General features: G+C 37.5%; 1 protein-coding gene and 1 long non-coding RNA gene across 7 annotated transcripts; one reads left to right on the forward strand and one right to left on the reverse strand.

Annotated features, from left to right (window-relative positions):
* Window positions 1–703: 703 nt before the first annotated feature.
* On the reverse strand, window positions 704–9,441 carry LOC107770609 (cullin-1). Of its 6 annotated transcripts, none has more exons than XM_075257176.1 (20): window positions 9,169–9,441; window positions 6,666–6,857; window positions 6,475–6,574; window positions 5,544–5,729; window positions 5,226–5,273; window positions 4,946–5,149; window positions 4,745–4,822; window positions 4,481–4,570; window positions 4,327–4,407; window positions 4,184–4,246; window positions 3,092–3,127; window positions 2,932–3,018; window positions 2,683–2,832; window positions 2,519–2,574; window positions 2,283–2,403; window positions 2,049–2,210; window positions 1,805–1,948; window positions 1,494–1,712; window positions 1,239–1,406; window positions 704–1,146 (listed from the first exon to the last, which is right to left on the reverse strand). In XM_075257176.1, exons 2-20 carry the CDS (start codon window positions 6,797–6,799, stop codon window positions 1,045–1,047), a joined length of 2,229 nt encoding a protein of 742 aa, XP_075113277.1. In that variant the 5' UTR covers window positions 6,800–6,857; window positions 9,169–9,441; the 3' UTR covers window positions 704–1,044. The 6 variants fall into 6 exon arrangements, with proteins under 6 accessions (XP_075113277.1, XP_075113276.1, XP_075113278.1 ...); XM_075257175.1 differs by having other exon boundaries at window positions 2,932–3,024; XM_075257177.1 differs by lacking the exon at window positions 9,169–9,441 and adding an exon at window positions 6,974–7,136 and having other exon boundaries at window positions 6,666–6,838.
* Window positions 9,442–12,055: 2,614 nt separating this feature from the next.
* Window positions 12,056–19,039, forward strand: LOC107770608 (uncharacterized). Its single transcript, XR_001644655.2, has 4 exons — window positions 12,056–12,849; window positions 17,849–17,976; window positions 18,642–18,699; window positions 18,785–19,039. It is a non-coding gene; the product is annotated as an uncharacterized LOC107770608 (long non-coding RNA).
* The last annotated feature ends 5,238 nt before the right edge of the window (window positions 19,040–24,277 follow it).

The following is a 24,277-nucleotide window of genomic DNA, read 5'->3' on the forward strand; positions in this document are numbered from 1 at the left end:
ACAAAATTCAACTAAAATTTTATGGGCATAACCCACCTAATCCCTTAAACCAAACGGCTTAAAGGTATTCATTGTTGGGATGACGGATTTAAGACGAGTAGGTCAAGGGACAAGAGAAGTGTAAAGATCATTGAATTTTCAATCTTCTTTTTCCACAACTCAATCAACTAATAGTGGATCAACTATATGAACTCCCAATTTTGTATCAACTATATTAATTCTCATTGTTTCTGCTGCTTGATTTAAACCCAATCCAAATAATTGTATCTTAAAAAAATCAGGAGTCACCAACAGCAGTCATTCACCAACTGCATTAACCGATTTAGTTTCTGATATTAACTGTTTTGAAATTTTATTTAGCGTCTTAAAAAATTTATGAGTATACAATTTTGATTCTGGCCTGAATGACATCTCCAAGCTACAAACTTTTTAATGTCTGCAAATTTTGGGTTTATGGAGCTAAATCAGGCGGGGGTGACAGTAAGTGACAATTTTTGTATATAACATACAAAATGTATATATATACCAAAAATATATAAATTTTATATTTTTTTGACTATTATTTTTTCAGCGGCTATACAGTATCATTTTTCTAACACAATTCTCTATTCCAATATGCTTGCACAAGGTTGAAACGAAAGCTCCATAAGGACTAAGGTCAAGTCACAATCTACAAAGAAAGAGAGAAAGAAACCGCAGAGCATGATCTAAAAAGAAATTAGTGCTGAATCCAAGAAGGGGAAGTCGTTCGCTGGAATATTACATTTACTCAAAACTCAAGATGCATAGAAAACACAGAATAGAGCAAGCAAAAAGGGCCATAAAAGATTGGAAGAAGCTAGGCAAATCTCATCTCAAATATCTGAGGCTTTTTTACCTCTTGCGGCGATCTTAGCCATATTGTACAAAAAGTATCAAGCTCCTGATGCAACGCAATCAGGGAGGCAGGATTTACAGAAGTTCGACTTGGACAGGATGTTTCTCCTCCCATGTCGACTGCAGAAGTGCATACAAACATCCTCATTTCACTATGATCTGTGCAAATCATGCCAAGTATTTGAACAAGTTCGGGTTATCTTTGTCTCTCTCTAGGTAATCTCTAGTTATCAAATCTTCAATTCTCTTCTTGATAGCTTTGACGTCAGGCTGAGGAGTTTTTGAAACAAAGAAATTAGCTCAGCTAAACTTGAATAACAAACACTATAATTGAGTAGGAAAAGAACTCATCATGTGGATACCTTGAACATGCGTCCCAACTGCTCAACACACTCCATGACTAGTTGCTGGTAGCCCAATACTTTACGACTCTTCATAATACGCACAATTGAAGCATCTATAGCATACCGCCTATCCTTGTCAACATCTTCAATTACCTTTTTCTTCTCATCCACGGGCGGGAGAGGTATCTGCATTATCATTACACCAAAACCCTCACAGTTCAGTAACGTCAACTCATAATAGAAAGGTTTAACTTAACTCGTCACTAATTATACCTTGATCCTCCTCATTTTGTCAGTGAACTTTGAGTTGAACTCAAAGACATCAGTTGGAGAAATCATTTTGGTGCTTGGCTCCTTGATTAGAATCTTATATTTCGCACATGAAAGAGAATGAAGAAGCCGAACAACATCATCATCTGATAGGTTTAGTTGCGTCATGATTTCCTGATAACTCAATCTATCTGATGCATTAAATAGCAACAGAGCAGAAGCCTATGAAGACGAAGGACGAAGTTTCAATCTTATTTTCTCATTGATAATGTCATAATAAAAAGGCTTCATATAAGCCAATCTGGTCAACTAACCTGATAAGTAGTGACAACGAGCTCAATAGTCTTTGGCTCAAATTTTCCATTTATGTTGCAAGTGCCCAAAGAGTATATCCACGTCAGTTTCCTGTGCTTCGTTTTTGTTTGATAGAACTCCTTGAATACTTCAACACACCTAACCTGATAATAGAGCAGCAGAAAATGTTTCAGTGACATGTTGTTCAAGAAAACCAAGATAAATCAACTGCACGATACCAACTAACAGATTGAAATGATATACCATCTCTGCTGGGAGGTTGAGATCAAAAGACTTGTAGCTGGGCCAGAAGCCAGTAGTCAAGACAGTCACCGTCAAGTCAATTCCAGGATTGGCTGCTGGATTGTTGCTCAAATACTCCTCAAAGCTAGCTTGATTTTCTCTTGCCAATGTCAAATCAGTGACCTGTAGGAAGAGAAGAAGAACGTCACGAGAGAACAAAGCCTCAAATACAGCATAATAATCTGGATGGCATACCATTCCTTCCATCTTTGATGTGAACTGGCCCCCACACTGCTGCTTCAACTTTGTCAGGATACTTCTCTCATGTTCATCATTGGCACTCTTATCAAATAACAACCGCCGGGCTAGCTTTTTCCTGGGAGACAAAAATCGGAAATCACCAAGTTGCAACAGAGAAGCTATCACTAAGTTGCAACAGAGAAGCTACTATCCTAGTAGTGGCTGAGAAGCACAGTAGTGGGGAACTCTACCTATAGAATTCTGCAAACAAGTCCTTATCACTAATATATGCTAGCAGCTTTACAACCTGCAAGCGAAATTTATTATCAGCTTTCTCCTGCTGCAGAGGCATGAAGAAAAAGCAGACGTTCTTGAGGGAAAAAAGGGGAAAGGGAGATAGAGAGCAAGAGCTCACCTTCTCCAGAGTCTCTTCAATGGCTTCATCACTCAATTTCTCACTCCCACCTTTTTTGAGAATGTTGTCGCAGAATGTGGCAAGAAGTTCAGCACTTGAGCTACCAGCAACACCCTTGTTGCAGAAGACTTCAAAAGCTTCTTTAAGTGCCTACAAAAGTAGAAAGTGATAAGGGGGGCAGATATTAGCAATCCTAATGCACGGGGTAGAAAAATTAAATTAGACAAAATGCCATGCTCCAATACATACCTTGTGAAAAAGTGTGTGATTTTGGAAACAGTTATTCACATATGCCAAATATTTATCATGAAGCTCAATCACTTTCCGAACAAAAACCTGAAACTTCAGAAGTAAGTTCACCATCAAACACATATTCAAGGACTAGATACCAGATTTACTAAGGGATTACCTGTTCCTGCAAACCAACCACATCTCTCTTCTCTGCCTGTTGAAAAACAGTAGGTGATCAGAAAGAATGCAAGACATTGAGCCATTTCTGTTAAAGGCATTCACAAAGAATCACCAGTCTCATCTTTTATAGAATGATCCACAAAAGAGATCAAAATAACCGACCATAACTATGACATTGTTCTAACTCAGAAGAAGGGGGGAAAAGTTTAAATACATTTAAAAACGATCCATGACAAAATCATTTGTTGGTTCCCTAGTGACAAGTGGCAATTGCTCGTGCTCGTTCTTTCAGGATAAGTATAAAAGTTGACACGGGTTTCTGTTTTAAAGAAACTTCTACTACCTCTTCGCAGTAACATTCCTAACCAACAAATTATCAATGGTCAAGTAGTGGAGGACAAATAAAGTAAACGAAACAACACAATCACAGAGATGAAACCAAACTTTGTGATTTCAAGCTTTTGATACCCAAAAAAAAAGATGTTAACTAGAAATCTCCGAACAAAAATAATAAAAAGGCACAAACAGGAAAAGTAAAATAAGAAGAATAGCAAGATGCACTAATGTAGATATGATGTTAACTAGAAATCTCTGGACAAAAATAATCAAAAGGCGCAAACAGGAAATTTAAAATAAGAAGAATAGCAAGATGCTCTAATGTGCAATAAATTGCTAGTCTTACAAACAATGTAGGATGTGGTACACAATACAATATAGAACTCATCTCCCTTCTTAATGGATTACTGTTATGATTGTCTAGTCACAGATATTGTCACTTTTTTCACTTGGTTTACAATCACTTTGTACTTGATGCACTGTGCAGCAGCATGAGGGCAATTGAATTATGAAATTACAGATAGATATGTTAAATTATCTCTCCCCAGCCCACTTTTTCTCAGTTCATAATAGATACATGTGTTAACTTATGAAATTAAGCTGATTAGACACTTGAATACAAGAACTTGGCATATTAAAATAGCAGAAAATTCTGGTTTGACTTGTTCCAAGTAAGCCAAACTGTTGAAACACTCAAATAAGGAAAGATACTGCTCAATACCAAAGAATTTGAGAAAAGGCTAAATCTACAAACCTTTTTGTTGCTAGCAGCATCTTCAGCCTGTTTTACCAAAGCTGTACCTTCAGCAGTAACATGCTGCATTGAGAAAACTAAGATAGATGAAGTAACTAAGAATTATACAATTCAGGAAAATGTGAGATAATTAGATCACAAACCTGCTTAAATATACTAGCCACAGGGTCTAAGCCTCGAGGAATCTTAGAAAAGAGCCTATACATCCTTGATAAATCTTCGACCTATCAAAATCATGATTTCATTCAATGACCGCAAATTTTTCAAAAACCAGGACATTAAGACGCTGCAAAGTACCTTATCATCTCTTAGTAATGCATGGCATCCAGAGTGCTCCTTCTCAAGAAGTTGAGTGGCATACACAGACAACAACTCATGTTGTACTTTCTGTAAAAAACTAAGAGTAGTAAAGTTGCAACTAATAGAATGCTGATTACGCCAGATCCAAAAAGATGGGAACAACAAAAACTATATTTGTCTATAACAGATGCAGTTAGCAACATCCTCCATCTTTAAGGCTCGAGTCCCAGTAAAGCAAAAAGATTAAGAGCTAGAATGAACCTCTAGCAACTTTGTCTCACTACTTGAATGGAGATAATGAGAGACCCTATCCTTCTCCCGTTTCAGGCACTCCTCGGCCTAAAGGAACGTTGACAAGAATATGTAGGTTAACATATGAACGTTAACCAGAAAAAGGATAGATAGAAGTAGCAACGGAGAGAGAGTGATAGAATTAAGGGGTCGCATACGCGGTATACTAACTTTCAGCATATAATCTGGACATGAATCTTCAAGGATCCAGTTAGAAGCTTTGCGTGAATAATAAGCCGCCGTGTCCTTGAGCATTGCAGCTTCAAAATCGTTTTCATAATAATCCATTTGGCCCATTCCAATTTCAACAAATATGTCTAGCACATTCTTCAGTAGAGCTCTATCAATTTGCTCTCCCTCACGCTCTTGATCAATCTGATTAGATGATTGGTATTACTCAATCAAAAGGAAAAAAAAGGTAATGAAAACTCAAAGGAAGCCAAAGAGATACCAGAGATATGACAGCATCCCTGACTTTGCCATTCAACTCTTGGTAGACCTGAAATAGCAAACAGTCGCCAGTAAGATAAATGATAAAATCTTCTAGTAAAAGGACCTGCCAGCAGATGAGTATGTATTGCCAAACTAAAACCCAAATCCTAAAAGAGGCTAAAACCAGAAAACTGAATTGAAAGTCAAAAAAGAAGCCATGAGCTGAACTCAGAGCTTGATAATTTAACCAAGGAATAAGGTGAAGATGTATTAATAGATGACAACAGAAGCAAAATTCTGATTAGAAAAGGAAAAGAGAGGGAGAACCATAAATTACCAGATCGCGGAAGCAAGTTAGTCCAACTTCATTAAGCCCTGGCAGAGATCTCCGGGCAATGAAATAGCGGTCAAGATAATGGAAGAATCGCGATAACCATCTGACCATAACCTTATGGTTCGACCACCTTTTTACTAGCTCTCGCAACATGAACTCGTCATGTTTTTCTCTCAGAGAAGGCAATACCTGATCCAGAAGTAGCACTATTAAAATGATATTTAGGAATGTCAAGATATAACTAGTTGGAGAAACAAACAATTAGGTAAACAAACTTTAAGCCAAATTTGAGTTTTCCAAGATTTTAACCTCCTAAGTGAAATTGCATGCCTAAATTAACAAACGAAGAAATCCATGGAAGTTAGCTGTATTTTGTAACATTTCTCCACTTGCCCCTTCGGCCTTCCCCTTTTCCTATTATGTTCTACGTGATGAAGAAGAAGCAAGAACAGCTTTCTAAATTTAAATCTAATACAACGTAACTCCTCTTTTAAAATCAAATTTAGCAATAGTGTGAATGAAAATTAAAAATAATACACTTGTCGAAAAAGCAGCTTCTGAATTAAATTCATATCCTAAACAAACCTGTTAATGCTATAGAGGTCCCAGTATTAAATGTTTTGACACATGTAATCATAGAGTGCACCAAGAACACTACCCGCACTAACCCCTCTCAGCTTACATGTTCAAAATCCAAAACGCAAAGATGCAACAAAAAGGTTCGCCAGACTCAATTGTATGATAATGGGAAAAAAGTCATTTTCTAAGAGTCAACCAACATACGAAGAGAGCAAACATCCCGGAATGATACATAGATAGCAAAAACATCCCGAAAAAATAAAAATAATGCTTATTCAGCTCCTTTTTCCTCCTTTCTTATACCTCATTAATGCTAATGAAGTGAAATGTGAGTGAAAACCACAGCTATCCTTACCGTTGCTGTGATATATTCTTCAAAAGATTCACGATATTTGTCATATAGCTGTTGAGAGTAATCATGTGGAGGCTTCTGAGTACACATATTGTAAATTGTCCTGTTAGTTGAATTAAGGAGACAAAAAGTGAACCAAATCCAAGCTATCTACAACGTCAAACCCCAAACAGTGTGGGAGTCTAAAAGGATACGTGTACAGCATCATATAGTCCTCTGAGCTAAACTGTGGCTCTGGCAGCCCTTCTAGAATGTTCTTCAGCTTTGTAATGCCCCTTTGCATGAATTGCCATCCCTGGTCTAAATCGATTGTGGTACGCTGATTCATTGTAATTTCAATATCTTCACAATTCAACAGAATGCAACCCTACTCAAATTTCAAACACCTGTGGAGTTTCCAGACTAAATCATATCATCAACTAAACTCAACAAAAGCTAGAAAGAAAACCAAGCAATCTTTAAGCCAGTAAGAAAATCAGATCAGATTAATATTTGGCTTTACTGTTGAGAAGAAAGGAATATTTGACAACACGGGTGCTCTTATTAAATCCTCAAAGTCTGATGTTGGCAGGCTACAAACATGGCTTCATTGTTGAAATATGGAGCAGAATATTTGGGTTGCAAGGCATCAAAGTTGCAACGGGCACCATATATAGTATCAGGGCCTGTTAAGAATGATGCATGCTTGAAGCGCACAAGTACCTTGAGGCATTTTTGGGTCTCAAGAAAGAGGGAGTAGTAGAAGGACTAAAAATCAACAAAAATAACAACAAACCCAGTAAAATCCTACAAGTGGGGTATGGGGAGGGTAGCATGTATGCAGACCTTACCCCTACCTTGAAGGTAGAGCGGCCGTTTCCGATAGACCCCGGGCTCAAGGAATTATGACTAAACATCAAGAACATAAAAACAGAATTACGAATTTGGAGGCTTAAAATTCAAGCAATACGGAGAAAAAAGAAGATAAAGTAGTCCCAAGAATAAAATCCAATAAAACTTAGTCATCACCAGTAGAATTGCATAAAAAGAACAAATCAAAGGTCAGTCACTGGAATACTCCGAATTACCCACAGTTATAAATGTCCATACTAGCAAGTCTAGTGGATCGTTTATTGCTTCAATATCATTTTGGTCGTCTGAAGATCATTTACCCCTCTGAACTAAATATTTGGTCATAGAGGAATAGGACTTTCAGTATAATGTATTATAGAGCACAAATGAAAAATATATGTGATTGAACAAGTCCAAAAGTTAAAAAGTGCTGAGATAATCCTAAAGTAAAAGTAGTAAAGAAACAGGGGATATCACCATGTCACAGAGAGAGGCCTACAAGAGTATGATACGACCTACATGACCGGAAAAAAAAACCCTAAGACCTCATTCACCATCCATATTTACTTGCCGAAAATGTCTGAAATGGTATTTCATAACTAAATAACCCACACGTCATAGTTCTATCTGTTTCTTTCTTTATTCAGTTATTCATGTGAGCTTGCTACTTATTCATGCTTATTGCCCAGTGAAAAGGAATTCTACTCTAAGTTCCATTTACAAATCGATTCAGCAATTTTTTAGCAAAGCTCTTAGCGCTCTTTGTCCAGAATCCGGAATTTCTCCGGAAACTGCAGGTACCAACACGGTAATAGCATTTTGGTGGCATGAGACATGTCGGCTGGTACCATATGATATATCTGTAGAGCAGTAATTGAGTGACAGATACACACAACATAATTACTTGATCCCTAATGATCCTAACATGGTTCCAGGAGACCCTGACTTGATAGAGAATTCCATAACCAACTTTCTGACCAAGTTATTCCTAGGGCCATATAAACTAGAGCTACCGAAATTAAACATTTTGCCCCAACAAAACATGAGCTAAGGCTATTCAACATTTTTCAGGGTTCCACCTAAAAAAGAAAAAATGTATACAACATTTTTTTCTCATAAAAGTATATAAATAAGAAGTTAAGTTCCATGCACTAATGGTGTTAAAATATTTACACAATCAGGTCATTTATTAGGTAATTATAGGTAAATCTCTTGATAAACATTAATTAATAATCTGGTAAAAATGGTAATTAACTTGCTATCACCAATTAAAATTCACTTATGGTGTATATAACTTAAATCCTATAAATCAGAAAAATAAATAAAACTGAGAAAATAAAAAATAAACACACATCTAAGACACGGAAAAGTGTGCGAACACTAAAGTTTCACGCCGATAATGAAATATAAAAACTCCGGGAAGCAGTGCTTCATATTGAATAGCTAGTTTACATGAATGCCGTGAATAATTGCAACAAATAATAACCAGGAAATGGAACTCAAACCCTACTAGTAATCAACACTAAACCTCCACTATACCTAACCAACGAAAGTACAAAAACTCTTAATCTCAGAATAAATAATAGAATAACAAAAACAACAATACTTAAAACCTTACAGCAGCATAAAACTATTCCATCAATCACAGCTCTGGAAGATCGCCACAAATAAATCACAACATAACCACACAATTTTAACAACTCGAAAAAAAAAGAGCAATAACAAAATCAATCAGAAGCTAAAGAAAAAGCAACAAAACTAACCGCGGCATCAACTATGCACCATACATATATTCATACATACATACACATGTGAACATATACATGTACATCGAATCCGAGCTCATAATTTAACTGGAAAATATACCGAAGATGTCGCCGGAGAGAGAAGGAGTTAGCCGGAGAAGTGATCGGAAAGTCTAGACTCTAGAGCCGACGAGGGCACGCGATGGAAGTGAGAGAATGCATTGATGAGCGGAAGAAAATCGGGTGAGATGTGAATCTCTCTCTTTCCCCTTTTATGCGTTTTTCCTGTTTCCTCCAAAAGTTCCCTCATACTTCTGATTATTTCCATTTTTGCCGCGGTAATTTCTTCGGTTTTTCATTGCGGCTTAATTGCAATTTCAGCCCTACCATTTCTGGTTTTGTGCATTACCATCTCATGTACTTAAATCTAAATTTTCTTGTGGCAATTTTATTATTTTTAGAATAGATAAGAGCACAATGACTAGTCTCTAGCCAAGGGTCTGTCAGAAAGAAAGAATTATAAGAAAATACACATGACTTCACATCATAACAAAAAAATGGCCTAAGTTTTTAAGTTTTACCTCATCTAGCCCATATTGTACATAATTTGAAAGCACTAGCAAATTCAAAATTTGTGTTCATACAACAATTGCTTCTAAAAGCTATGGGGTTAAATCTATGTTCTCCCAACCATTGCTTTCACTCTCTCTTCTTCTCACATCTTCTACATATGCTTCATGGGACCATGTATTTTCTGTTTCTCCTCTTGTGTCACCTGCTTGCAATGTAAGAAAATTGAAGAGTAGAAGTCCACCATTGAAGATCATTCAAAGCTTTGCTTTTGAAAATGGATTTTTTTGAATTTGTTAGTTGTTTGGATTGGGTGTTGTTCCAATTGATTGAAAATATCAAAAGGAGTTCAAAATTTAAATTTGAAGTGATTTGGAGTAGATTTGAGTTAAATTTCAGAAAAGACGCAAGGAAGAAGACGAAGTCAGTTTTTTGTATAATTATGTATAATCTTGTATAATAGTGTATATGAGTGTAGAAACACACCTTATACACTATTACACACCTTTATACAAGCGTCTATTGACAAACTTCTTCCACGATTTTCAGTTGCAATTCTTGTTCAAAACCAGTCCAAATCTCCATTAAATGACTTCAAATTTTATATACAACCTCCTTATACTATTTTTAACAAGTCTAAATAACACCTACTCCAAATTTCTCATAAAATCAAATTCGAAATTTAAACCCACATATTTAAGCTTGTTAAAAATCTAATTTTCACCACCCAAATGAATTTGGTTTGTTGAATTAATATTTGAGTCACAGTTACTGATTCGAAAATTAATTTAAAAGCTTGAGGAATCTTTTTTAAAAATTAAATAGTAATTTTGAGAACATATTGGAGTTGGATGTTGAATCTTAGCCTATTATTTTGGGGCTAGTTGATTGTAAATTGAAATATGGGCTATAAAATTGAAAAGTAGGGAGCCCAATTGTTCTAATATGAAATTTTCCCTATCAGAAATAGCTTCTCTATCCTCTCAGGTTAGGAGTAAGGTATGCGTACAAATTACTCTTCCCAGACCCGACTTGTGGAAACTCACTGGGTTTGATGTTGTTGTTTATAAGAGCACAATTGTTTTTCGTAAAACGGTACTGTTGAATTTGTAATGTGGTTTATAGACAAATGAATTAATTTGACCCAAAAATACGAAATGAATAAGAATAAAAATAAGATTAAAGGAAATACAAGCCTGGCTAACTGTTCAACTTCTCTGATAGCAGCGGTAAGAACAAAATTAAGAATAAAATAAATAAAGCAGTCCTGTAGAATGAGAGCAGAATATTGCTTTTTCATACAGAATGTTTTCTCCCTACAAATGATGCTAACTCCCATTTTTATAGCTTTATTTAGGGAGAGAATATCCCCAAATCAAGCTCCTCTTGAATAAAAATAAAAGCGTCATTGATAACTGTATAACGTGGTTATAAATGTAGATATTCTCTATAATGGAAGCTCATTGAATGTTATCCGATAACAATATTTTGAATATCAATTACTTTGTCTTCTGGATTCATTCAGCACCGGTCGCATGATTGCATCCAGCACCAGCTGCTTACTGACTCACGTCCCACCTGTCTTCATCCTCACATGTCACTTTGTCATTTGCCCAACTGTCACTAACCAACTTTACCCCATACAGATAGTCCTCCTACTTTCCGGTGACGCAACTCAATGCTACTGAGAAGTAGATAAGAGTTCTTTTCTTGGTGAGAAAGTTCTTGAATGGCCTCTGACACTTGAAAGGACGCACGTCTTCTCACATTTAATGATCCGAACACGTGTTGTTCCATGATTCAGCTAATATTTTCGCCAGTTTTTTAGATAATCATTGTAAACACATAATTTTTGACTTGCGCATTTTTAAAGTTAGTATAGTATTCCTAGTATTTTGATCAAATTATTCTAATGGAAATATAGGTCACTCTTATTTTTAATTTTAGATTATAAATTTGAAAACACAAAAATAGTTTCATTAAATATTTTCTTATTTTAAATTAAGGCCATTAGTATTTTATAGCAATATATTTTTATTCTTACTATAATTTTCACTTATTTTTCTATATTTCTATTTCAAAATAATGTCTTAAAAATACCAAAAAGTAGTTTCATATTTTAATATAGTTTAGTATAATTAATTAGAGTTAATTCTTGCATTATGTAGTATTTTATCTTATATTTGACTAAGGTTTGGACAATATATTTAGCCCGAATTGAGGCCCAATTTGGACACCCCCTCCCCCTTTTAGTTGAGCCCAATCTCCATCATCCCACCCCTTACCCAATCGACCCACCAGATGACCCAAACTCACGCCAAGTTCAATTTTAAATCTCAACCCTCCATTCCTCTAAGATCCAACGACCTTAATTAATCCCTACACCTTATATATAATCTCAACCTTCCACAAATCCTAACCTTAACAACCCTAACCAAACGGTGCCCCCCATCTCCAAGTCTTCTGCCGCGCCCTAGTCATGCCAAACTCGCCGGAAATTTCCCCCTAAATCACATGGTCCCCTCCTCTCTCTTCCCTCTTCCACGTGACCTGACAAGTAACGGATTTCATACAAATCGAATCTTCCTCATTCTCCCTCACGTGTCATCTCACCTGAAAATCAATTTGAAGACGAGATTAGGATGAATGGGAGGCGTAGGATTGAGCCTCACTCAATCTACTCCCTCCATTTGTCCTTTACTTGTGACTAAAGATGGATTTTCAGATTTTCTAGAAAGAGGAAGAATTTTCATGACTTGGAAGGGAAGTATAAAAGCTTCTGGAGCTTATATATATTGGGGGTTCATTTCTTTAAGTGAGGGGGATTGGAAAATTTTAGGAGTTCTTCAGTTTTTTTTTTCGGACAGAAATTTCGAGAAAAAAAATCGGAGAAAAAGGAGAAAAAGAAAAGTACCAAGGTTTTTGATTTTTGATTTTTGGTTTTAGTTTTCCATATATAAAAGAAAAATCAGTTTCTTCTAGTTTCAATTCTACTTCAAAGTCAGAAAATATAATAACAAAAAAATCAGTTTCTTCTTCTGGATTTTAGTTCGAAATGGAGTAAAGCCGAATGGGTGTTCGAAATTTTTGGATTCGCTGTTCGTAGTTCTGGTCATGGCTCGTTGTCTCTGTTTGAAAATCTTGTTGAATTCCTCTATTACGGACTCGCTCGATTTTGCTCGATTTAGTGCCATAATTGCTGAAATTTTGTTCATTGGAAAGCTAATCTCAGGTTATTCTTAATCCCCCTGCTTTATTTTGGTATGATTGGAGTTTGATTGATTTCGGAATGTGCCGGATTCTCTGTTTTTAAGTTGTTACTCTTTTAACTTTGTATTAGTTGGTTGTTGTATGTATGACTGATGAATACGTATTAGAGTATGAGTTAGTTTTATGGAGCTGAAAGTATATCTGTTCCCTTTATTTTGACTTCAATCATGGTGTGTATGTGAGAGGGATTCAATAGCATACTGCTAAAGAAATCTATTAACTGCTTTGGTAATTTATCTTACCACTGTTTGGAACCATGACTTAGTAATTTTGACATTATCCTTGTATAGTTGAAATACTTTATTAAGGTGAAATAATGTGTTCTCAATATTTCATAGTATAATAATAACGTCCGGAAGCATGGGTAAGTATTTAAATGAACTGAAAATCTTTCTTTGTTTAATTCAAGTTTTCATGTTAGTCCTTGTTAGTCTACCGAGATTTGAGAGTCTATTTTTAAGGCGTCTGTCTATTATATTTATATATTAGTTTTATTGAATTTTTTAGAGCTCATGAAAGTATGTTTCAATCTTTACTGAATGCTACATTTGATTTCAAAATTTTCTTTGAATATTAAGAAGATTGCTGCAATTTTGTTAAAAATGTTTGGTGTACTTTTGAATGTCTACATTGAGCTATGTGGTGGTTGGCTTAAGATGAGTGAGCCTGCTAAATAATGTATTTAGTGTTCATGCTTAGTTTTGGGATTTAATATGGTGAAAAGTTAACAAAGAATTAGGGTATAAGAAGACTTAATGGATCTTCCAATGGCTTAGTTTCACATTTATTTTTACTAGTTTTTCAGATTTTTCTCAAATTCTTCTTTCTTGAGTTGCTTTGAATGCTTATCTATGAAAAACTTTATTTTAGTGATTGGATTTGCTATTTTTGAATTGTTTTGGATGATCATTGAGGCTGTGGGACGGGGAAAGATCGGAGCCCATTAGCAAATAATTTGTTTCCATGTTTTAGACATTGGGTTCCGCCTAATAAAAGTGAAAAGATAAAAATAAAACATGAGTATGAATCTTTCTTTCTTTATTTATTTTTTTTTTATTTTTTTTATTTATCGTATTACTCACTAGTAGCATGCCTAGGTCATTATCATTTGGGTAGGCAAATCTTTAGGACGTTCATGTTTTAGTTGTTTTTAGGCGAGAGGTTGTTCCATCGGTCGATTATATTATCCGGGGAATGCCCCGAAATACTTTGTAAATATTCCGGAGGCCGTGACGAGTTTGTGAAGGAAGCATAGTGTAGTATTTTATTTTTATTTTTATTTTTATTTGTCTTTTATTTAGGTAGGGACAACCTCGAACCTTTTTGTGTTTGTTTTCTTTTTGTGTGTTTTTACCTCAATTCAAATATTTTGGAAGCCAACTTGATCATGTACGCAACCGTACTAGTTACAGGACTCGAGGAATGCCTAACACCTTCTCCTCGAGTCAAATGGACCCCCTTACGTAGAATCTCTGGTACAGACTTAATTTTGGAGTCCAAAGTGTTTCAAAAGAGAAAATTATCTTTAAACGGTGACCCGACACACCAAAATCAAATGTCAGGTGGCGACTCTGAAATATCTTTTAAAACACAATTTTGTCACATTCAATTTGAAAAACTCTTTTGAGTTTTTAGGTCTTTTATGATTTTAAAGGGAATTAAGAAATAATAAAAAGGTGTGACAGCTTTGGCGACTCCGCTAGGAGTTGCAGGTTCGAGCTGGTAGTTGATCTTGTTGACTTTTTAGAATATTCGGTTGAGGTTCTTATGTTTTTATTTGCTTTATTTGATTTTTGTTCTTGTTTATGTCATTTTATTATTTGCTAGTTGTTTATGTGTTTACAGTTTTCTTTATATGTTACTGCTTTATAACTGTCATCATATGCATAACCTTGAGTCATTTCTTTTTGCAATAAGTCTCGTAGTACGCGTCGCGTGCATGAACTCTTTGTTGAGTCACCCTTATTTTAGGAGGGGGGCCATCGGACGTATGGAGTGGGTGGAAAGCTTGAGCAGCCACCATCGACCATACGCTCCCCCGAATTGCCTTGTTAGTGAACCCCAAACGTAGGTCAGCCTTTAGGTCATTTTTATTTGTATCATATCATTATGACCTAGTAAGGCTCGGTCCTAGGTACCGTGTCCTTTGTAGGAAGCCTATCCAAATTGTGTCAAATAGGTCCGCTGGCCTAAAATGACATTCAATCATCCTATATGCTAAATGTTGCATCTTTGAGGGTAGAAAGGTTATTTGGCGGACTGATGTTTGGGAAAGAACGGTAAAAAATAAAGCAAGTAGGGCCCACTTCTATTTTTTTTCTTTCGCTGCTTTTTTCAAAAAATGAAAGAAAACTTCTAAAAATATTTTACACCTTCATACCATTTTTACAAAAAATAAAAAAGAAGCAACTCATTTTTCAAGTCTATTGACCCTTTTGTAAGTCTTTTCAATTTTGGCCAATCTTCCCGAACTACGCATACCCGATTCTCGTCTTTCGGAGCGAGATACGTAGGTAGTCCACATAGGGTCCAGTTTTCCTCCTCTTCCTAGTGAGTCTTAGGTTCTTGGCTTCGGGGGTCGTAGCCAAATCTTGCATGTCTAGCCACTTTGGCTACATCGGCCATTATTGTAAAATGGTGTCATTTTTGCGAAAGTGGTTCAGTGACCCATGTCTTAGAATCTTGGTACACAATTAAGCGTCACGTTCCTTTAAGGTCCGTCCTTGTCGTGTTTGCATCTCTAGCCACATCTGGCCATATCGGTCGTTTTTGCAAAATGGGTCATTTCCGCAAAGTAATTTTTAAGGCCATGATTAGTGGGAGTGTGAAGCCGTGTAAGCCTTAAATAGGGGTACTTTTCATGCATTAGAGGTCATCTTTGTCGAGTTTGCACTAATAGCCACCCTCAGCCACTTAGGCCATTTTGTAAAAATAGCCCAATCATGTCTTGCATCTATCCACTGAGAAGTGTTGTGGTATCACGTAGTATCCCGAGTCGCTAACCATGTTCTCTTCATTCAAGTATGGACCCGCTAATTCGATCCAAAGTGTTGATGATTGTAAAAATTCCTAGGAAGTTGGTCAAGTGGTGGAAAATGTTTTCATTGTTAGAGCAGCATGAGCTAATGGAAAAGTTAGGCACCCTCACTTCACTTCTTGATATCACACCTCGCCCAAACTTAGTGGAGGAGATGTTGACCTACTGGGATCTGTAGAATTTGGTTTTCAAATTTGGAGAGTGTGAGATGACTCCTACCTTGGCAGATATGTCTGGTCTCACTCGTCTAAGCTACATAGGCAAAGACATTATACTTCCCCGAGATCACTCTAGGACAAGATTCCTTTGTGATCTGGGACTCAAAGACAACAAGCATTTAGGATGCCTCTTGGATATTCTTGGATTATTTGTTTGCTAGATTTGGACCACAGGATAGTTTGGACGTCTTTTGGGATGAGTTTTGCACAACCAAGGCAAAGTGGCAACGCCGCCACCTCGAAGCTTTTAGCCTTGCTTTGTTGGGATTATTGGTGTTTCCTTTAGATGAGAGGCACATTAGCACCTGTCTACAATCAGTGTTAATGGCACTATTTCATGAGAAGCAATGCAAAACTGTTACTATTGTGCCGATGATCTTAGTAGAGTTGTATCGAGCCCTAAGTGAGATTAGGGGAGGTGTTAGGTTTTCTGAGGGAAGTAACCTTGTGCTGCAATTGTGGATGATAGAGCATTTACACACTACTTCCTTACTTTGTCCCATCGACCATGCCTTGCGGGATCGAGTGGTATGCATTGAGCGTAGGATAAAGTCTGCTAAGTTTACATACCCAGTAGGCGTCATTAGAGGCATTCAAAACTGATCCGAAACCGAAAACCGAACCGAATCGAAAACCGAATTGAAATCAAAGCTTAATGGGTTAACGGTTTAATGGACGGGGAACGGATTGAAATTTCTTTATTAACGGCTTATCGATTTGAGGACGGATTATTCAATTTTCTTAACGGATAATCCATTAACCCGTTAATAATATATATATATATTCTTCTGCCAAATTCAGTCTCTTTGATGTATTTTTATTATATATATTAAATATAAAAAAACAAAAACCCTTGACCCTTCTGTAATTCTGTTCCAGTAGACCAGTACTCTGTCTATGTCTATTCGCTAAGACTAACCTAATTCCTAAATAATCAAAAAGACAAAATCATAGAAACCCTAACGCCTAAACTAGCAGCCACCTCCCACCAATCCTCATCGTCGTCGACTTCCACCAGCCACCGGTCTCCCTCTCGCCATCTCGCCTCTCCCTCTCGTGGCTTCTTATCTTCTTATCCTGGTACTCTTAGTTACTACTACTAGTTTGCTTAAGCTATGAATATGGCACAATGATCTCTGCTTATTGCTATTCCTTCTCAGAAGTCAGTGACAATTAAATTAATCAATAAAGATTAAATGTTGATCCTTAATAATTGTGTTTTCATCGTTTAGTTCATTGCTACAACATGCTCTAGTTTTGTTTAAGGAAGGGCAAGAAAAAGGATTTAATTACCTTAAAATTGAAAAAGAAGAGGCTAGTCTTGTTTAAAATTTTGGTACTTGAGTGATTTCAAGGCTAATATTACTCTGAAATGAACATGATAAGGATTGCTAGACCACAATATTGGACCTTGGACGTAGCAGGGCCAAAGGTGAAAAAAGAGAGGGTTCTCTATTATTTGATCCTCTGTAATTGAAAATCCAAGAACTCACAAGTTCTTCTTGGTTGCTGAATTCCATGGCACAAGTTCCTTTGTAAGTTTTGTTTTGAGTTGTGCCAGGAGCTTTTCTTTTAGGGAATGGTCACAATCTGGGAAAAAGTAAAGTGTTATTACCTAAACTATTCCATCGATTAATACATGGCTGAAAACTAGTCCATTACAACTTGATGTCTTTATTCTCATTCCTTTACTTTTCTTGTTGCAGTGACTCATACATGTCTGAAAATATACAAAGTGATAAGGTGTTGATGGGTGAAAGTGGGGCTTCTAATTCAAATGCAATAAGTCAAACTCAAACAACAGAGTCAAATATAACCAAAAAAGGAGAAAAAGGTATGTTGTGTGGGATCATTTTACAGAAATTATTACTTCTGAAGGGAGTACAAAAAAATGTGACTATTGCTTTATTGGGTATGTATTTAAGACCAAAGACGATACGTCGACACTTCTTTCTCATATGCTTAAGTGTCCTAAAATGCCAATAAGTCATATACATGTAAATGGAAAGTGCCTTTGAAAAAAACTACTGATCAAACTATGGACATGTGACATTTGTCCTCTCAAACCTTACAATTTTGATATGATAGCAATGTAGTTTCACGCTTATTGGCCTTCAAGTTGGATATGATAGCAATGTAGTTTTTCTATCTGATATATTTAGCTGGTATTCTCTTAGGTAAGAGCTTTGTAGTAGTAGTTTATACTATATGTGAGTTGATCTAGATACAACAAATAATAGTTGACAAAAAAGTTTCAGATTTTCCTTTTTATATTTATGGATCTTTGTACATGTAGTGAAGCATGTATGTACCAGTTGAAGTTTTGATTTTTTTGCTAGAATATGCACTCTGTTTATCAATAATTGCACATTTTACGTCTCTCAAAATTACTAAGTATCTTTTGGTTACCTACAAGATCATCCTTGTGTCGTGTCTGTGATTGCCACTTATTAGCATCCATCTCAGTGTCTTATATGTAAATTGTTGATCATAATTCAGGGGAGATGAGGGTGATTATTGTGTAAAGAGTTAATGTTGGAGTTGCCACCCCTAAAAGGTGAGAGGCCCTCCATAAATTTATATTGGGTTTTTAGCATATTGCCACTAATGATTTTCTTGTGTTTTTCATGTAATTGAAATAGGAGAAGAAGTAGAGATGGAAGTTGGAACCGGACAATGTGGGACGCAGGAACAGTTGCAGAAAACAAATGTGTACAATTTTAAAATGGACAGTGTTCTTTTAATACTCTGCTTTGGGATGTACTGGACAAATGTACAATTGTACACATTTGCGTAACAAAAGTATTCTTGAAAATAAGTGTGTACAATTTTAATACTCTGCTTTGGGACAGTGTTCATTTTAATAAACTGTAGCGTACAATTTAGTAATTTACAAATGTGTTCTGCTTTTTCACTCATTGTTATGTAGGCAGACTAGTAGTTTCGAGTTCTGTATGTAGACTCAATGTGTAATTTCGATTTCTGAATTTGTATGCTAGGTTGTTAGCAAACAATTAATGCACGTAATATAGGTTGAACTACGCCGATAAACCGCCCGATAATCGCCCAATAAGAGTTAAACCGATACCAATCCGCCCGATATCTTATCGGGTGGCTAGTGGATTAATACATTTAAAAGCCGATAACCATTAAGCCAAACTGTTAAGAGTAAATAACCGCCCAATCCGCCTGATAAGCAGCCTTAGGAGTCATAGCTTGGATTGAGTTCCTTGGTTTGAGGACAAATGGGAATGTTTTGTGGGCTTACCTTTGGCTACCTTTAGATGAGATCTTGGTAGGATGTCGCATGCAACCTTTCTTGATGTTGATAGGACTTAAGTGTGTCATGTCATACACTCCCATTAGTGTGATGCGACAGTTGGGCAGGAGGCAAGAGGAGTCGCCAACCCTGAATCTTTGGATGCACATAATGAATTTTAGCAGAAAGGCGACCGATGAGATCAAGTACGTGCAATACTGGAACAATGCAAAAAAGATGAAGAAGGATACATTAGTAGAGGATATTGGCAGGACCAAGCGTACTCATGAGTACTTGATTTGGTTGCAGTCTATTCCACCAGGGGTCAGCACCCCATTGCCAGCACAACTTAGGGGTCGGGCAGTTCAGACGGATGATTTTGAGGAGGCTTTGGATCCGGATCCTTGGGGTAAGCTTGAGTTGATAAAGTCTCAGTTAGCGGGATTGGCAGCAAACGTGGAGCAGCATGGCCAGTATTTGCTTAGGGTCGGCCTTCAGGAGGCGGGGGCACACGCCAGGGTCTTTATTCCCAGCATTGGTGTTTCTTTACGAGGCATGTTATAAAGCTTGAGCGTGACGGACGGCCTAGGACCATCCTAGCCAGAGGCATCATATCCAGGAGCTGCTTGAGGAGTCTTTTTATTCATATGTTTTGAGTTTGTTTATATTGTCTTCTATTTTCTAGTCTTGTCTAGTAGCACTGAATCCTTTAGGTAGTGTTAGAGTTTGTCGTAGTGTAGTTGATTCTGTCGAGTCTTTCATTATCGTACTTCCCATTTTGTATTTTGAAAACCGAAAAGATTTTAAATGAAAAATTCAAAAAGATTTTTATTTTAGTTTACTTTTTCACCACTTTTCCAGAACTACGCTTGGTCTGATTCATATGTAACATGATACATAGACAACCTACATCAAGTTTGATCAAGTCATTTTAAAATTAAAGAAAAATAGATGTAATTGTAGGGTGTGAGAAATGAAAAAAAGAGTGATAAGCAAAAAGAAAAGAGTGGGAAGAAAATGATGTAGGCTAAGAGGTGCTAGAAAAGAAAGAAAAGAGAAGATTGAAATGAGCAAATTGGGATGATGCCATATGACCCTGCGACCCTCAAAGCCATTGTAGAACTATTAATTGTTGCTAGGTGCATTGCACGTAATGTGATATTATTATCTAATAAATGCCATAACGCTAACATGGTGGCTTTCTTTTATTTTTCTCTATTACCTTTATTCTAATTTCAGGAAGGTGGTTAGTTTATTGGCATCCTGGCAAGTCATCCATACAATACCAGGTCAAAGTGCCAGACAGTCATGACTAGCAAAGAAACAGACTCGGGGGTTGTAGACCTACCAAGAGAGATTGCAGAATTAGAATCGGAACTAAAAGAGGAGGTCCGAAGATTGAAACATCAGATGGCGGAAATGTATCAGGCCTGGATTAAGGGACATCCTTCACCTTCATTACCTACTAACTATAAAGAAAACCCTGCTTCCATTCCACCACTGTCCCAAATCTAGATGCCCAGTACCGTTGATCTTTCCCTACAACATGCACCAGGCTTCACCCCTTACCACTCCTACCCCGGCACTTCGTCCCAAACTTTTCATGCTCCACCAGCCAAAATAACCTCATACCCTGCTCCGACATCTATTCCTATTTTTGTACCCCTTCCACAAGCTACCCTCCACTGATCCTCTAGTGAGCCCGAATTCCAAGCTCCAGATACCCAATACTATGCCCCGGAACCCACCTTCAAAGTCCCAGATCTTTACTCCTACACTCTTCACTTTGAGCCTTATGTTGAAACTAAGAAACAACCCAAGAACGCGGAGCAAGAGGAGATATTTAGGAAAGTAAAGAGTCTGGAGCAATCATTGAGAAACATGCAAGGGTTAGGAAGCCAGGTGAGTGTGGCTTATAAGGATTTGTGTTTGTTCCCTGATGTCCAACTGCCTATAGGGTTCAAGATGCCCAAGTTTGACTTATATGACAGACATGGGGATCCTGTAGCTCATCTGAGAGGTTATTGCAGTAAAATAAGAGGCGCCGAGGGAAAAGACGAATTACTGATGGCGTACTTTAGCCAGAGTCTTAGTGGGGTAGCTTTAGAATGGTACACCACCAGGACGCCAGTAGGTGGTACACATGGGACGATATGGCTCAGGCTTTTGCCTGACACTTTTAGTACAATATAGATAGTGTCCCAGATCACCTATCTATAACCAAGGTGGAAAAGAGGCCCAGTGAAAGCTTTAGAGAATATGGGTTCCGATGGAGGGAGCAAGCTGCACGGGTCAATCCTCCGATGGAAGAAGACGAGATGGTTGAATACTTTCTTCAAGCCCTGGAGCCTACTTACTTCGGCTATTTGATCTCAGCCATTGGTAAGCCTTTCAATGATATGGTAAAGATGGGAGAAATGGTGGAAGAGGGACTCAAGTCAAGCAACATCATGAGCTACTTCTCCATAAAATCAACCACGTAAGCAATCCAGGGTGGCACCGGAAGTTTGCTAGGAAAGAAGAAGAAGGATGATGTTGCCATGGTTGTCTCTGGACCATGGCGTGGACCGAGAGGTTCGCCTCACCCGTATGCTCAGCCTCGACCCCAACCTCAAGCCTACACCCAAGCTCCACATAATCCACCCCAATATTACTTTCCCCCGCAAGGCCCCTAATACTCAGTCAGACCACCCCAATACCATGTTCACCATGCATAGTCATATGCTCAACCCCTCCTTACCCGCAATGGTGTTATCCAGCTCCACAAATACTTATCCACCTCCACAACCCTACCGAAACCCTATTGGTCCAATTTTTTTACCAAGGCCGGAGTATAGAAAAGAAAGGCAACAGAGAAAATAAACTTTCACCCCTCTTGGAGAGTCCTATGCCAGTTTGTTTCAAAGGTCGAGGCAGTTGGATGTCTTGAGGCCGATTGAGTCAAAGATACCAAATCCCCCTCCAAAGAACCTTGATTACTCCCTCAGATGTGCCTATTGTTCTGATGCTCCAGGGCATGACATAGAGAAGTGTTGGCATTTAAAAAGGGCAATCCAGGAGCTCATTGATACAAACTAAATTGTAGTCCAAAGCCCAGACACACCGAACATCAACCAAAACCCTTTGCCAGCCCATGTAGAGATGTATATGATTAAAATAGTTCATAAGGATGGGGAGCTCAGGAAGTCTTCTAAGTCCATCATGATGATTCAGGCGGGTGAAAGTAATTTGGTTAAAGCTCCAGACTCTACCAAAGCAACGCCCTTGATAGTTGAAGGGGTGACAGAGAAGCTAAGCTCGCTCCACCAATGTTGGTCGTGAAAGGCCTTCAAAAGATATTGGGGCAAGTTAGGAAAATCCAAAAGTGGTAGTGCTAGGGGTCCCAAGAAAGCCTGTCATAGTTGTGAAAGGGGATCCTATTACCCCTGTTGTAATTAAACTAGTGACTCAGCTACCAATGGTTGATACCAAGGCTGTTCTGTGGAATTACAAGCAAGTGATAGTGACATGCAAAGTAAAAGAGGTGGAGGAAGAAGTCAATGAAACTAGAGGATTGACTCGTTTTGGGAGATGTTTTATCCTAGAAGAATTAAGGAAAGCCAAGCCGTTCAAGGATAGTCAAATGCCGGTAAAGAAATCGGTCACTGAAGAAGAGGCTGAGGAGTTCCTGAAAAAGATGAAAGTGCAAGAATATTCCATTGTGGAACAACTAAAGAAAACATGGCTTAGATCTCTCTTTAGTCTTTGTTGATACATTCAGATGAACACCGCAGAGTCCTGATGAAGATTTTGAATGAGGCCCATATTCCTGATAAGATCATGGTGAACCACTTGGAAAAGATTGCTAACAAGATCTTCAAAGCAAACATGATCACTTTCTTAGATGATGAACTTCTTGTGGAGGGTACAGAACATAACCGAGATCTTTATCACATGGTGAAATGCGAAGATTCTATTGTCTCAAGGGTGCTGGTTGATAATGGCTCTAGTGCAAATATTTGCCCTTTGTCCACTCTGCAAAAGTTGAAGATCGACACTGAGAGAATTCACATGAACAGTGTATGTGTTCGAGGTTGATGGGTCTTCAATGTCTTTTTCTTATGCTTCTTATATTTTGATGATCTAACAAACTTGTTGTGTGGAATCAGATAGAGAACTTGACCCATATGGCATACATTTCAACTAATAATGTCCAGTCTGAAAATCAGCAAATGAATGAACAACCACAGGGAGGAACACAATGTTCAGTCTGATCTCCAGCAAATGAATGAACAACCACAGAGAGGAACAACAGGGACTTGGTGACCTGGTCCCTTAGGGTTCTCCGACAGAAGTACAAGTTAGTGACTGTCCGCAATCATTATAAAGAGGAACACAACAAGGACCTGGTCCCTTGGGGTTCTCTGACAGAAGTACAAGTCAACTATACAGCTGGAACGCAACTGCAGAGAAGTGACTGTGCAGACAGTGTAGCAGTCACTTCTCATTGGGAAGAAGTGTGTACCAAGAATTGACATCACTATTTATTGTGATGTCTTTTGTGATATAATAACCTGGTGCAAGGCATAACATCTTTGTGCATTCAGTGATATTCTCTCAAGCATAACAGTGTTCATCTGGCTTTGAAGTTACTGGTGCATCAAGAACAAGAAGACAACTCCCCTAAGGATCAGTTTCTTAATGAGTTTATGTATATCCGTAGTTGAGTTGTAATCTTGTTATTTGTTCTTCATTGTATCTCCTATCTTTCTTTCTTAGAAGCTTTGTCTTAGGAAAAACAAAAATCCATAAACTTCCGAGTTTATGTTGTGACTAGGATTAGTCATAAGTTAAAGTCTTTGTAACTAGGAGAGTTATAAAGTGGCTTGTAGTGAGA

Source organism: Nicotiana tabacum, chromosome 7 (genome assembly GCF_000715075.1).
Source record: "Nicotiana tabacum cultivar K326 chromosome 7, ASM71507v2, whole genome shotgun sequence".
Taxonomy (NCBI): Eukaryota; Viridiplantae; Streptophyta; class Magnoliopsida; order Solanales; family Solanaceae; genus Nicotiana; species Nicotiana tabacum.

Coding starts and splice junctions, on each gene's coding strand:
- LOC107770609 (XM_075257172.1), bottom strand. CDS start 6,799: ATGAATCAGCGTACCACAATCGATTTAGACCAGGGATGGCAATTCATG. Junction 3,019..3,091: donor TGGTTGGTTTGCAGGAACAG/GTAATCCCTTAG, acceptor CTGAAGTTTCAG/GTTTTTGTTCGGAAAGTGAT. Junction 2,211..2,282: donor CATCAAAGATGGAAGGAATG/GTATGCCATCCA, acceptor CTCTTCCTACAG/GTCACTGATTTGACATTGGC.